Genomic DNA, 15,052 nt, shown 5'->3' with positions numbered 1-15,052 from the left:
CAAACCCAGGACCTTTCAATCTGCAGGCTGATGCTCTATCCACTGAGCCAAATCGGCTAGGTCTGGACTTCAGATTTAACAGTCAAAATTTCTGGTCCTTTGTCATATGCGAAAATTAACACCCTGTTAATTTTAAAATGCTCTCAACCAAGATTTGTTTATAATTAAATCAACTGGCTATTTTTTTTTATTATTTCCCTGGGCGCCAGTGGATGCCATCAGGGCGAGCCGCTGGTGGTTACTGAAAATTCTTTGCCCTCACAGGCTGAGGTCCTGCCCAGTGCTTGCACCTGCTGCCAGCACCAGCCCCACTTGCACCTGCTGCCGGTGCCAGAGTTGCTGCATGCACTCACTGCCGGTGCCCAGCGCCAGCCCCAATTGCTCAGTGCCATCAGTGGGTGTGACAGGCAGTGCCGGCCCTGATTGCCCCTCAGGGCTTCTCCACCTCTCCCTGCTCCCGAGGGGCAATTGGGGCAGCAGCTGCCTCTTGCATCTCCTGGTGGTGCTGGCCCCACTCACACCCGCTGCTGGAGTTGGCCCCAATCACTCCGCGCCTTCATTGGGTGTGAGCCTGGCCAGCACCTTCAGTGCATTGGAGCAGTGGCAGCAGGAGTGGAGGTGCTGGCACACAGGGGGCCCCGGGGGCCAGGGGGTCGCAGCGGGAGGGGCCAGACAGGGGCGAGGAGGATGGGCTGAGACCCGCCTCTGTGCCTACCACAGCCTCACGGCCCGTAGTTCCTTTCAAGGTGCACGAATTTGTGCACTGGGCCCCTAGTATTGTAATAACTATGTATGGACTATATGTCCGACGCCCCCTCCCCTCCTTCACACCCTCTTCTATACATGTGTCCCCGAGAACCTTGAACAAACCCCCTGTCTCCATGTCTTCCTGACACCAAATCTCTCTGTTAGAACTGAAGGCGAGCTAGAATCATCTCTCGCCCCAGCCTCCCCTCATTCCAGGCAAGAGAGAGCAGCGCTTGTTCCCCTTCTTGTGGGGACAGGGGTCCTAACAGCCGTGGGAACTGGGGTTGGAGGGATTTCTTCCTCAGTACACTTCTATCACAAGCTCTCCACAGAATTCTCTGAAGACATAGCTCTCATAAGTGACTCCATTGAATCCTTACAAAGGCAGATAGACTCACTGGCAGCTGTGGCTCTGCAAAACCGCAGGGCCCTTGATCTCCTCACCGCCGAGAAGGGAGGTACATGTATTTTCCTCGGGGAAGAATGCTGTTATTTTGTCAATGAATCAGGAATAATAAAGGACCATATAAAAACACTAAGGGACAGAATTAGTCAGAGGCAGAGGGAGGAAGCTGGAGGGATGGCATTCTTCAGCTCCCTAGCTCCCTGGCTCCTCCCTCTCCTGGGGCCGCTAACATCCCTACTCCTAATCCTTCTCTTTGGCCCATGCCTCATAAAATGTCTTACTAGCTTCCTCCAAAACAGAATACAAGCCCTCACGAATGCGAAGGTTGGAGAACTGTACCTAGCCCTCAACACGGAGGCTCTCTCAACCGGCCCTTATGCTGAAACACCCATGTCTGCAAGTAAACAGCCCCAGCCTACACATACATGCAGGAATGCTGTGTAATCTGTTTTCTTTTTTTTTCTTTACCCCCCCCCCCCCCCCCCGCGACATCTGCCTAGCAACACAGAACATTCAGAGCCTCTCTATTCCCCCGATGCCCCTAGCCAGCAGGAAGCAGCCAGATGATCACGCCGTCCTCTTATCCCATCATAGAGAGTCCGGAATGTCTGGTGTTCGCTGGCACCCTGCCCCGGGGGCGAAAGGACCCCCTCCCTTTCTTGGGCCGGTGAGACGCTGACCTGTCCACACTGACGTCTGGAAACCACCCCACCCTGGTGAAAAATTCCTGCCGGACAAACGGCTCTTGGACAATGGCTAAACCACAGGACAGACCGCAGGTTTCACCTGACCCTGGAAAGCCCCGACTTCCACCAGTTTCGGCCAGCAACAATTGCCTCAGAAAAGTATAAAACCTTGCCCCTGCCCAGGTTGGGCGCGGCTTCTCCGGCTCCCCTCTCTGAGCCGGTGAACCCGTCCGTGTGCTCCCAATAAAGCCTGTTTAATCTGGTCTCTGTTTGGACTCACGGTTTTTCCTTGCGGCAGCGTAAAACCTAAGAGTGGGTACTAGACTTATTAAGGGGATCACTCTTTTAATTATATGAATGTCTAACCACTATGTGATATACCTGAAACTATTATAAACTAATACTGAATTTTATATATATAATTATATATATTATATATAGTATATATAATATATAATATAATATATAATTATGTAAAATAGCTAAAAAGAACCTAAAGTGAATGTAAAAGGTATTGGGGAAGACAGAGCCCAAATAAGAAAGAATACAGTTTATAGGGGACATCTAAACATAAATAAGATAGACATCAGCAGAACACCATTTTGTAAATGTTAAAAGAACGCTAACACTCTAGCTGGTTTGGCTCTGTGGATAGAGGGCTGGTGTGCTGACTGAAGGGTCCGGGATTCGATTCCCATCAAGGACACATGCCAGCGTTGCAGGCTCGAACTCCAGTGTGGGGCATGCAGGAGGCCAATGATTCTCTTTCATCATTGATGTTTCTCTCTCTCTCTCCCTCTCCCTTCCTCTCTGAAATCAATAAAAACATGTATATATAAAAAAAAGAGCTGAGACCAGTTTGGCTCAGTGGATAGAGCGTCGGCCTGCGGATAGAAGGGTCCCGGGTTCGATTCCGGTCAAGGGCATGTACCTGGGTTGCAGGCACATCCCCAGTGGGAGATGTGCAAGAGGCAGCTGATGGATGTTTCTCTCTCATCGATGTTTCTAACTCTCTATCCCTCTCCCTTCCTCTCTGTAAAATAATCAATAAAAAATATTAAAAAAAAACATGTAACCTTTTCCATTCAATCCCATCAATTAATTTGGACCAGACTGTTTGAATTCCAAAAATAAAATTGGACCGCAAAGGGTTAATGACTGTAATTGTTATCATAATATCTATGATCCAGCCTATTTCAGAGGTTTTAGGATATCCACTTTCAAATAATAAGAATGTACAGAAACCCTGAACTTTCTTTGAAAACAGTAAAAATGTCATTGTCATACTATTAATAAATATGAAATCATTAACAAAGTATTAATAATATGCTTCTGACTTTTACAGCAGTCATATGGTAGAGAGACTGTGTAAATGGAAATATGGTTGTCAATTCAGAGAAAACCTCAGCCAGATTCCAAATCATAATGAGAAGAAGGCAACTCCTACTGAAATAAAACAACCTAAATCCAGGTTGTGTAGGCAAATCTTCATGCATTATTTATCCTTGAATAACCACCTGAGCTCTCACATTGGATCCAAACTACACCTGTGTCAGGAATATGAAGAAAACCCTTATAAATGTATGGAACCTGAGAAAGCTTTCAAGCCTCACCAACATATTCAAAGACTTGAAGGCAGCCCCAGTGAGAAATCTTTCCACTATTCAACTTCCCATAGAAATCATGAAAGAACGCATATTGCTGGGAAACCGTTTGAGTGTAAGCAATGTGGGAAAGGCTTTAGTCATCTCAGTTACTTTAAACTTCACAAAAATACTCATACTGGAGAGAAACCATATCAAAGTAAGCAACGTGGCAAAGCTTTCAGTTCTCCCAAGTACTCTCAAGAAAATGAAAGCACACACTCGGGAGAAAAGCCCAATCAGTGTAAGAAATCTGGAAAAGCTTTCGGTTCCACTTCTCTTAGAAATTCTGAGAGAACTCATACTGGTGAGAAACCTTATAAATGTATGCAATGTGGTAAAGTTTTCTCTCATTCAGCTACTCTCCAAAAGCATAAAATCATTCATACTGGGGGAAAATCCTATAAATGTCAGTATTGTTATAAAGATTTATCTAATCGAACTTCCCTCCTACGTCATGAAAGAATTCATAATGGGGAAAAACCCTATAAATGTCAGCATTGTGGCAAAGCTTACTGTGATCGAGGTGCCCTCTGTCGTCATGAAAGAACTCATACTGGGGTAAAACCCTATGAATGTAAGCATTGTGGTAAAGGTTTCAATTATCCATCTTCTCTCCAAGAACATGAAAGAATTCATTCTGGGGAAAAACCCTATGAATGTAAGTATTGTGGAAAAGCCTACAGTTATCCACAGTCCTGTCAAAGGCATGAAAGTACACACACTGGCAAAAAGCCCCATGTATGTCAGAAATGTGGTAAGGCTTTCAGTTTTTCTGCATATCTTAGAGATCATGAAGCAGTACATACTGGGGAGAAACCTTATGACTGTAAGCAATGTGGGAGAGCTTTCAGGTATACCAGTTCTCTTCGATAGCATAAAAGAATGCATAATCGGGAGAACCCCGACAAATGTAAGGAATATGGAAACCATGAAAAATTTCATCCTTGGGGAAAACCCTATGAATGTATCCATTGCGGTAAAACTCTCTCTTCTCTAAGATCCCTCCAATATCATGAAAGAACACACACTGGAAAAAAGCCCCATGTATGTCAGAAATGTGGTAAGGCTTACAGCCATTCTGCAACTCTTAAAGATCATAAAACAATACATACTGGGGAGAAACGCTATGACTGTAAGCAATGTGGGAGAGCTTTTAGATATTCCAGTTCTCTTAGAAATCATAAAAGAATGCATACTGGGGAGAAACTCTACAAATGTAAGGAATGTGAGAAAGCCTTCTATTCTGCCAGATGTCTCAGTGGCCATAAAGTATCTCATCATGGAAAAAAGCCTCATGAATGTAAGGAATGTGGTAAAACTTTCCTTTATCCCTATTTGCTTAGAAATCATGAAAAACGTCATGCTTAGGGAAAACCCTATGAATGTAACCATTGTGATAAAGCTTTCTCTTATCCAAGTTCCCTCTAACATCATGAAATAACTCATAATAAGGAAAAACCCTATGACTGTAAACCATGGGCCAAACTCTTTATTCATCCCAGTTCCCTTCAAAATCACAAAAACACTAATAGTGGAGAGATATCAAAATGCATGAAAGAACTCACACTGAAAATAAGCCCTATTGTTTAAAGATTGTAGAAAAGCCTCTGACCATCCTAGTTTATTTCCTTTTTTTTTTTTAATACTCACCTGAGGATATTTTTTCATTGAGAGAGTGGAAGTCAGAGAGAAAGACAGTTCCAGGATACACTCTGGTTACCCAGACTCATACAGGGAAAAACTGGACTGTCTGGCATTGGGTCAGAACGTGAGGGCTACTTTCTCTGAGTTGCTCCCAGTGATCATTGTTCCTGTGGGGGTGGGGAGGGGGCGGCGCGGGATGTGGAGATGCGGGGACCTCTCCGGTGTAGAGCTGACTGGCAGCTATTGCTGTTTGCTCCGCCCTTGTGATTCCCTGAGTACTCACGCCACCCAAGTTACAACCCCACCCAAGCTGTGCGCTGTGGCTTTTGCCTATGAATTGCCTGTCTTTTCTCAGCCTGGAACCTATCAAAGGGCAGCTGGGTGAGAGGGAACCTATCAAAGGGCAGCTGGGTCAGAGGGCACCTATCAAAGGGCAGCTGGGTCATAGGGAACCTATCAAAGGGCAGCTGGGTGAGAGGGAACCTATCAAAGGGCAGCTGGGTCAGAGGGCACCTATCAAAGGGCAGCTGGGTCAGAGAGCACCGAAGCTTACAAAGGAAGGCCTAAGGCTCGTCAGCAGCCTGCATTGCCACAGCTGGGCCTCATCCAGGCACCTCCAGACCCCAAAGAGGGGGAGTCTGCAGAGGTCTCCAGCTCCTGCTGGGCGGCCTCAGGCAGTGGCTGACTGCACCTCCGTGAAGATCCAAGTCCCAGTGTACCCCATGGTCAGTGTGAGACCATACCAGATTACAACTATTCACATCCATAAGCGACACACTCAGGGGCAGCCTGAGTGAGCACCAAAGCCCCACTGAAGCAGTCCTGCCCCATTAGGGTGTCTGCTGCATAGCGGTTCTTCCATTGCAGATACAGCTGGTCCTCACAGCCAATTGGCCAGGAGGTCAATTGCTCCCAGTGATAGCAATAGCAATCAAGGCTTAACTACAACAAGACTGTGAACCCATCCCACAAAGGAGTGCACCAAGAGTGTCCACCTCAGGTCATTGGGGAGGCTGAGCCACTGGACCCTATAGGACACCTACCACACAAGGCCACTATCAACACAAGGAAGCAGCCAAAATGCAGAAAGAAAGAAATGTCACAAAATAATGGAGGAAGGTAAACTACTGGGTATATAGTTCAAAACCATGGTTATAAGATTACTCAAGAATCTTCTAGAAACCTCTGAGAAACTGTGTTCTATTATAGTTTCTATGCATTCTAGAGTCATTGTGTCTAGTTTCTCTACCATATTATAGATGAAGGAAATGATCCTCACTTGAGGTAGTAATAGCTATCATGTTCTCTCCAAGTTCCAGGCACTGTTTTTAAAAATTGGCATATATATATCTTAGTCAGTGTAGCTCAGTGGTTGAATGTCAACCTACATACCAGGAGGTCACAGTTGGACTCCTCCTCAGGGCATATGCCCTCTTTGGCGTCTTGATCCCCAGGATGCATCCGATCAATCATTCTCTCTTATCATTGATGTTTCTATGTCTCTCTTCCTCTCCCTATTTGAAATCTACAAAAATATATTTAAAAGATATAAGAGAGCCCTAGCCAGTTTAACAGAAAAGTGCCTTTCGGTGACCCAAAGAGGTTTACTCCATTTTCTTGTCAATAAATGTTTCTGTAATATTTCAATTGCAGTTAGCATTCAATATTATTTTAATCAATAAATATTTGTTTTCTATTTGTAAGTTTGTAAAGTGCACTGTAGAGTCCAATGTGAGTTATTTTCATCTACATCCTTGTCACTGCTTTTGGCTGGGTTTGGACTATGAAGTTTGCATTAAGAGGAGAATACCTGTGATAGGACAGTAAGATCTAGAATCAGAGATGACCCTTCCTGACTGTTAGGTCAATGTGAGGAATGTTGTGAACTACATTTTGCACAATCTGGTGCTTCTATGGTTCTGTGTTAGAAATCACCGAGGCCTCACTTCCATGAAACTTGAATGCAGAGGTGAAATAGGATTAGATTGGTTTTGAATCCTCTTGTATAAAGGAGATGGCCACAAGCATAGAGCTTTTGTGTACATTTGCTTTGAGTTTGTTTTCCTCAGTCTTTGCCCAGCCAGCCAAGAATATCCTCAAAACCACCAGCGACTGCTTCACTTCCCTTGATGTTGGGTGTAAGCTTTACAGATGTTCACAATTCAACATTAAAGACCCAGCATAGGTTGGCTTTTCCTGCAAGCCCATAGGTGTCCACCAGACAGCAAACATAGACTATCATGGTTGAGGCTGTTTTCTGAAAGGTATGCACTGTTCTCTAGATTGCATGTGCATGAGGTCTACTTTGACGAGTAATCATCCTATCCTGTTGGTTCTACTACTGACTGTGATTCAGATCCCACTGTGACAGCTGCAGTGGTGCAGTGCCACGGAGCCCCGTGACAGTTTGTTCTTGTACCACCCTCTGCAGTGAGGGCTCTGAGCCAGTCCTTCCATGTGAGAATCGGCACTTTCCTCATTGCAGGCGGACTCTTCATGGTGCTGTCACTCAGAGATGAGCCTAATCTCTCAGTGTTTTCAGTTATCTTGGGTCGTGTGTGATTAAGATTATGTGCACTTTTTCTCTCTAATCAATGCTTCTGTACATTTTAAAGAAATATGAACTGTTTTCCAATCACTCTTATGCTGGTAGCTACTGCATTTTAAGGTTTCCTGAGATATGTTTAAATGTCCCAATGTAATTATGTATTTTCGGATCAACATCTAATCTTTTTCATTTAATCATACAATCTGAGTTACAGTTATCACGTGTGTATAAATTCAGACATGTTTTCTCAGGGAAAATATTTTTTTATATTTATTTGATACAGACTGCTTTCTTATTCGTTCAAAATATTAAAAACTTCCATCCTGGTTTTTTGTTTGTTTGTTTTTACTTTGTTATTGTATTTTGCCTTGTGATAGATCATTTGTTTGCTATTCAGGGAAGCCAGACATTTTTCTGCATTGGATTCTGTGATATTCTTTAGAAACCTGTTCTCATCAGGAATACAGACATGAATGCCTTTTTTGTGTGTGTCTTGATTCATTGTGGTCATGGAGTAGCTCTGTGTGATGATGGACATGTGTGACCTTTTCTTTTCAACCATGTATGTCTAGGGCTGGCAGGGAGTGCAAGGCCTGCAACTCCTCTGGAACAGCTTTTGCCTTCCTTGTTATCTGAACACTGAAATATTTCCTAGAGTGTATTGGGTGCATTTCCAAAAAGTTTATATATATATTTTAATTATTTACTCCTTGAAAAGTTATCTCCTCTATGGGTCAACTGAAGTTCATAAATTTAGGAATATTGTCAAAGAATACAAACCAAGCAAGAAGACAAAGTCAGGGTCTCTTCCAAAGAAGCTGTTCTTAGTGATAGAGTATGACTTACTTTTACAGTTTATTTTATTTTATTTTTTTAATTTTTTTAATATATTTTATTGATTTTTTACAGAGAGGAAGAGAGAGAGAGATAGAGAGTTAGAAACATCAATGAGAGAGAAACATCGATCAGCTGCCTCCTGCACATCCCCCACTGGGGAAGTGCCCACAACCCAGGTACATGCCCTTGACTGGAATCGAACCCGGGACCTTTCAGTCCGCAAGCCGACGCTCTATCCACGGAGCCAAACCGGTTTCGGCTTTTACAGTTTATTTTTAAGTATATTTTTATTGATTTCAGAGAGGAAGGGAGAGAGTGAGAGAGATAGAAACATCAATGATGAGAGAGAATCATTGATTGGCTGCGAACTGCCCACCCCCTATTGGGGATCAAGCCTGCAACCAGGGCATTTGCCCTTAACTGGAATCTTACCCGGGACCCTTTAATTGGCAGGCCAACGCTCTCTCTACTGATCCAAACCAGCTAGAACTCTCTTACTTTTTTCTTTTTTAATATAATTGATTTGAGAAAGAGAGAGACAGAAATATCAATCCTATTTATTTATATTCATTGGTTTATTTTTGTATGTGATCTGGGATTTATCCTACTATCGGCATATTGGGATGATGCTCTAATCATTCGAGCTTCCCGGCCAGGTTGAAAAACAACATGGTGATCCACTACATGACATTTTGGAAAAGGCAAAGGATTGGTCTGGCTGGTGTTGCTCAATGGTTAGGTGTCAACCTATAAACCAGGAGGCCATGGTTCAATTTCCGGTCAGGACACACACCTGGGTTGCAGACTTGATTTCCAGTAGGGGGTGTGCAGGAGGCAGCTAATCAATGATTGTCATCATTGAGGTTTCTATATCTCCATTTCCCTTCTCTTAAGTCAAAAAAATGTTTCAATAAGAAAAGAATAGGTAAAGGTTTAGAGGGGCAGTTCTCAACCTGTGGGTCGCGACCCCTTTGGGGCTTGAATGACCCTTTCACAGGGGTCGCCTAACACTATTGGAAAACACATATACTTACATACTGTTTTTGTGATTAACCACTACGCTTTACTTGTGTTCAATTTGTAACAATGAAATTGGGGGTCACCACAACATGAGGAACTGTATTAAGGGGTCGTGGCATTAGGATTGTTGAGAACCACTGGTTTAGAGGAATCTCGAACAAATCCTGTATAAACAGCCACCATAATTGTGTTCCTTTGGGTTAATGGAGAGTTTTCTGTCTTGGTGGTGGTGTAACTGCATTCTGAAAACACATAACTACTCTAAAACTGTTTTCAAATATTAAGAACAATATAAAATACCAACAGTGGTCCTAGCTGGTTTGGCTCAGTGGTGAGAACATTGACCAGTGACTGAGGGGTCCTGGGTTTGATTTTGGTGAAGGGCACATGCCTGAAGTAGTCTCAATCCTCATAGTTGACATGCAGGAGGCAGTTAATCAGTGATTCTTATCATTGATGTTTCTGTCTGTCCCTCTCCCATCCTCTCTGAAATCAAAAAGTATCCTATATAATAAAGAGGTAATATTGAAATTAACCCTCATGCCTCCTAGGCAGAGCTTTTGATGCTGACTGGCATAGAAACCCATCAATCAGGATCAAATCTGGGTGAACTGCAAGGAGGCATTGGCTCCCTAGGAAGCAGAGCTTTTGATGCTGATTGATATAGAAACTGACCAATCATAACCTAATCTGGGTCAACTGGGAAGGCAGACCTAAGGTGGGGGCTGAGGAGGGGTTTCAAAGGGAACAGCTGTTTGGTGTAAGGTGTAAGAAATCATTTCAGTTTTTCAATGACCGGTTTGACAGTATAGTGCATATGGCTGGCTATCAGTCCAGATATAGGGATTATGTGTTTTTGTCTGCCAAGAGCATCTCCTCTGGCTGAAAAAGGCCCCCTACCCCCCATTTAAGCGTTCCTATCCTATATAACCTATCTATACTAATAAAAGGGTAATATTCTAATTACAATGGGTCAACCGACCATCTTCTGGAGATCCGACTTCCTTCCGGACAAAGCCATGGTGGTTGGGGCCGAGACAGAGTCAGTTAGGGGTGATCAGGCCGGCAGGGGAGGGCAGGTGGGCGTGACATCAGGCTCCCAGGGGAGGCCATTTGGGGGCAACCAGGCTGGCAGGAGAGGGCAATTAGGGGCGGTCAGGCAGGCAGGCAGAGAGGTTAAGGGTGATCAGGCAGGCTGACAGTGTGGTTAGGGGAAATCAGGCAGAGGCAGTTATAGCCAATCATGCAAACAGGCAGCTGAGTGATTAGGAGCGAGTGGTCCCAGATTGTGAGAGGGTGAAAGGTGGGCAGAGGGGAATACCCCCACCCCCACGCTTTTCATATACCAGGCCACTAGTCTGGGCTGAGGGAACCCACCTCCGTGCACAAATTTTGTACACCAGGCCACTAGTATATCTATAAATACATACATACAAACAAAAGTTTTCTGCTGGGAGAATGTTAAACAGTCCAAAACTTAGGGCAGTAATTGTGCAACACTTCCTTCCCCCACCTTGGGGTTCTTATAAAGAACAGAGGTCTGGGGGAGGACACAACAGGATACAATTTCAGGAAACACCCTCTGGGGCAACCTGTGCCCTCATTCACACAACTGCTGAGACAGTGATAGGACTCTTGGCAGCCACCTTTGAGGTGATGCCAGGGTTCTGGAGTGCTATTCAGGAAATGCTATGAACTGAAATGGGGAATCCACCTGGTCAACACAAGTGAGGTCAGCCTGGGAATGTCCTAATTCTATGGTCGGCAAATTGTGGCTCGGGAGCCACATGGGCTATTTGGCCCCTTGAGTGTGGCTCTTCCACAAAACACCGACTTCTGAGCATAGGCCACAAAGTTTCAATCACACTGTACATGCGCACCCACACGTATTTTGTGGAAGAGCCACACTCAAGGGGCCAGAGAGCCGCATGTGGCTCAGGAGCTGCAGTTTCTGACCACTGTCCTAATCTAATCCTGGGCATCAGCAGATCATGAGCCTGTTTCCAGTTATTAAGTTTCCCATAGTTAATTAAGCTTCTCAAGCCAACTCTGCCTGCTCTCTGGGAAACATGTTTAAATGCAACATCAGTCCGACTCTGGAAATTTTCTGTTGCCACCTCAGGTGACTGTGGTGAAACAGTGATAGAACCCAGAGTCCATGTCACGAGGAGCAGGCCCCTCACACACAGAGATCCCCACTGTTGCGTGACCATCACTCCTGTACCAAGAAGCATGTTGCACAGGAATCTCAAACCCCCAACAATGTGAAAAGGAGATGCCCTGCCTGTCCTAGCTCTAGGAGTCCCTCAGGAGCCGGGCCGTCCCTAGAGCGCCTTCCCTGATCCTGCGGGCCATCAACCCTGTGGTTTGAGAAGCGAAAAGGCTGACCACACCCGGCCCCCTCTCCTCAGTGCTGCCTCTAGAGTGAGCGTGGAGCCCATCCAAGTCTGGTGCCTACTCTTCTGGAACAGGACTCCCCCTGCAGAATGTCAGCCCCATGGACTGTGGGAAATAACATCCCAGACAGGAACTCAGCACCCCTGTGGGATCCCCCCTCACCTCACTTGGCTCCCAGAATGCAGTGCAGCACCACACCTAATAAGGGGCTGAGAATGCCGAGTATTTTGCCTCTTCCCTGAAGTGAGCAGGCACAGGAGGTGGCTCTTGGTCCCATTGTTTGAACCACGCCCCTGTTCTTGCAGGAAGAGTGAGAAATGAGCTCAAACTCCTCCATGGTCTTACAACAGCTTCCCGTGTTTTCCTGGGTCCCCAAGGCCACCTGTCTGTGGTTCAAGGCCCCCAGGCTACCACCCATCCCCATCAAGGGACATTCAGTGAGGGGCAGAGATGAAAGGCTGGGTGAGGACAGGCTCAGGGGGCTGACCCAGGGAGGCCTGTGCACAGGGGAGACCTCAGGGAGGTGGGGGGCACCTTGTCCAAGAACCTGCAGCTGAGGAGTTGGCAGCTGAGCGAGGACATGTGACTCTTTGTTATCCTCCCTGAGCTTCCAGTGGGGAAGCAAAGTGAGGAAGGGCCCGTGCTTTGTCTCAATTGAGATGATCCTGTAATCTTTAAGGTTTATTCTATTAACGGTATGTTACATTAATTCATTGTCAGATGCAAACCAACCCTTCTTTCCTGGGTTAAATCTCACTTGGTCATGGTGTATAGGTCATGTTATATATTGCTCAGTTCATTTTGTTCGTATTTTGGTAAGGCTTTTGCATGTATATAAAAAGTGTTCTCTGATCCTAGTTGGGTTGGCTCAGTAGTTAGTGTGTCTGCCTGTGGACTGAAGGGTCCCGGTTTCGATTATTTTTCTTTTTTTGAAGTATATTTTATTGATTTTAGAGAGGAAGGGAAAGGGAGATAGAATCATCAATGATGAGAGAGAATCATTGATTGGCTGCCTCCTGTACACCCCCCTACTGGGGATTGAGATTGCAACCCAGGCGTGTGCCCTGGGTCGGAATCAAACCTGGGACCTTTCAGTCCACAGGCCGACACTCTATCCATTGACCAAACCCAGCTAGGACCCAGGTTTGATTCTAATCAAGGACACATGTCTGGATTGTGGGCTCAGTTCCCAGTTGAGGGTGTACAAGAGATAGCCGATCAATTATTCTCTCTCATCATTGATGTTTCTATCTCTCTCTCCCTCTCCCTTCTTCTCTGAAATGAATTTAAAAAAACTGGTCTCTGTGTATTGTATTATAATGTACTAGAGGCCCAGTGCATGGAGTTCATGCAAGGGTCTTGACCCTTGCAGCCCCAGCTACGTCTGGAAGGTCGGTTTTCCACCCAGTCTAATTAGCTTATTATGCTTTTATTATAGATTATCTAGAGAAAAATTACTATGTACTAAAGGCCCGGTGCACAAAATTTGTGAACCCGGAGGGGGGGGGGTGTCCCTCAGCCCGACCTGCGCCCTCTCACAATCTGGGAGCCCTCAGGGGATGTCTCCCTGCTGTGGAGGTGGGAGAGGCTCCCGCCACCGCTGCTGGGCTCACCAGCCATGAGCCCAGCTTCTGGCTGAACAGCACTCTACCTGTGGGAGCACACTGACCACCAGGGAGCAGCTTCTGCATTGAGTGTCTCCCCCTGGTTATCAGTGCATGTCATAAAGACCGGCTGTTCCCCTGTTTGGTCGATTTGCATATTAGCCTTTTATTATATAGGATAGTGTATATCTATATGCATCTGTGTATGTATATATGATGTAGAATGTGGTGTATTTAGTATATTTTTATAATGTTGGTAATATATAGTACAGTAGTATATCTTAGCATATATTTTGGATCATTAGAAAAGTTATATAATTAACATATAATTTATTTTACAGGGTGTCGTATAGCGTAATTTTACAGAATAGTATTGCAGTCTTCTCAGCCTACAGTGTAGTGGGTGTCATTTCTATGTCTGTGCACAGAAATATTAACAACCCTATTACATCTTCCCATGAAGCACAGGGACACCTCGCTGTCTTGATACTACAACCTCGGGTTCCCTCACCCCCAGTTTTTCTCTCTATTCTGAGTGCACCTGAAGTGTCAGTGTGTTTCAGAAACTTGCACTAATTTTTCTGGCTATGATGGAAATGAAGCCCTGCGGTTTCATTTGTCCCCCGTGCAGAGATGTGTGGCATTCCCTTCTTTTTGAGTAATTATGAGTAAAGTTATTCCAGAGTGCTTTATCCCAAAGGGTGATCTTTGATTAGGAGTTGTTGCTCTTGGTGCCAGACAGCCAGACCATTGGCAATGGCCTAAAAGTTGTAAAAATGTACAGATGGGGTCCTGTGGCATGATTGCCTGGAGGTGACTAATCTTGCTGTTCATTGGGTCCCATTTCAGAGCAGGGATGGCCGGGTTAGGGTCAGTCACAGCAGCTCTCCAGGGATCTCTTCACCATCTCGTCTGCTGGTGGCACAGAATCATGGACATGATAATTAGAGCAGGATTTGTTTTTAAATGAACGAGAGAGGAAAAGCATATTTCAAAACATCTGTGGAGAGAGAACAGTATATTTTACATGGTGTCCTTTTGCATGAACACTGAAAAGATTGAAAAGAAATAAACTCTATTGCTCTCTATAAGGAAACTAGCCCCCTTTGTTCAAGGATAAGCTAGAAGTGTTTCCTCAGGCACACTTCTCCATCTCAGCTTTAGTTTTTGACACTTGATCTTAAAATAAACAATTGATGATGGAAAATGTTGTATTACCCATACTGTACTTCTGATTTATGGGTTAACACTCAACCACTGAGCCATGCCAGCTGGGCCACTCCTGAGTTTTAAGTGGCAGTTTTTTAAAAAATATATGCATATTTTATTCGTTTTTTACAGAGAGGAAAGGAGAGGGAGAGAGAGTTAGAAACATCCATGAGAGAGAAACATCGATCAGCTGCCTCCTGCACACCCCCCGCTTGGGATGTGCCCACAACCAAGGCACATGCCCTTGACCGGAATCGAACCTGGGACCCTTCAGTCCACAGGCTGACGCTCCATCCACTGAGCCTAAC

General features: G+C 45.0%; 1 protein-coding gene across 3 annotated transcripts in view; it reads left to right on the top strand.

Annotated features, from left to right (window-relative positions):
* Positions 1 to 5,516, top strand: part of LOC132235006 (zinc finger protein 14-like) — a 30,777-nt gene extending 25,261 nt beyond the window's left edge. For all 3 annotated transcript variants that reach the window (XM_059696698.1, XM_059696700.1, XM_059696697.1), the window contains one exon: positions 3,185 to 5,516. In XM_059696698.1, the coding sequence (XP_059552681.1) occupies positions 3,185 to 4,358 (1,174 nt within the window). In that variant the 3' untranslated portion in view covers positions 4,359 to 5,516. The remainder of the gene's footprint in view (positions 1 to 3,184) is intronic.
* Positions 5,517 to 15,052: the final 9,536 nt, after the last annotated feature.

This window comes from Myotis daubentonii, chromosome 5, assembly GCF_963259705.1.
Source record: "Myotis daubentonii chromosome 5, mMyoDau2.1, whole genome shotgun sequence".
Lineage (NCBI taxonomy): Eukaryota > Metazoa > Chordata > Mammalia > Chiroptera > Vespertilionidae > Myotis > Myotis daubentonii.
This window is presented reverse-complemented; position numbering and strand designations above follow the sequence as displayed.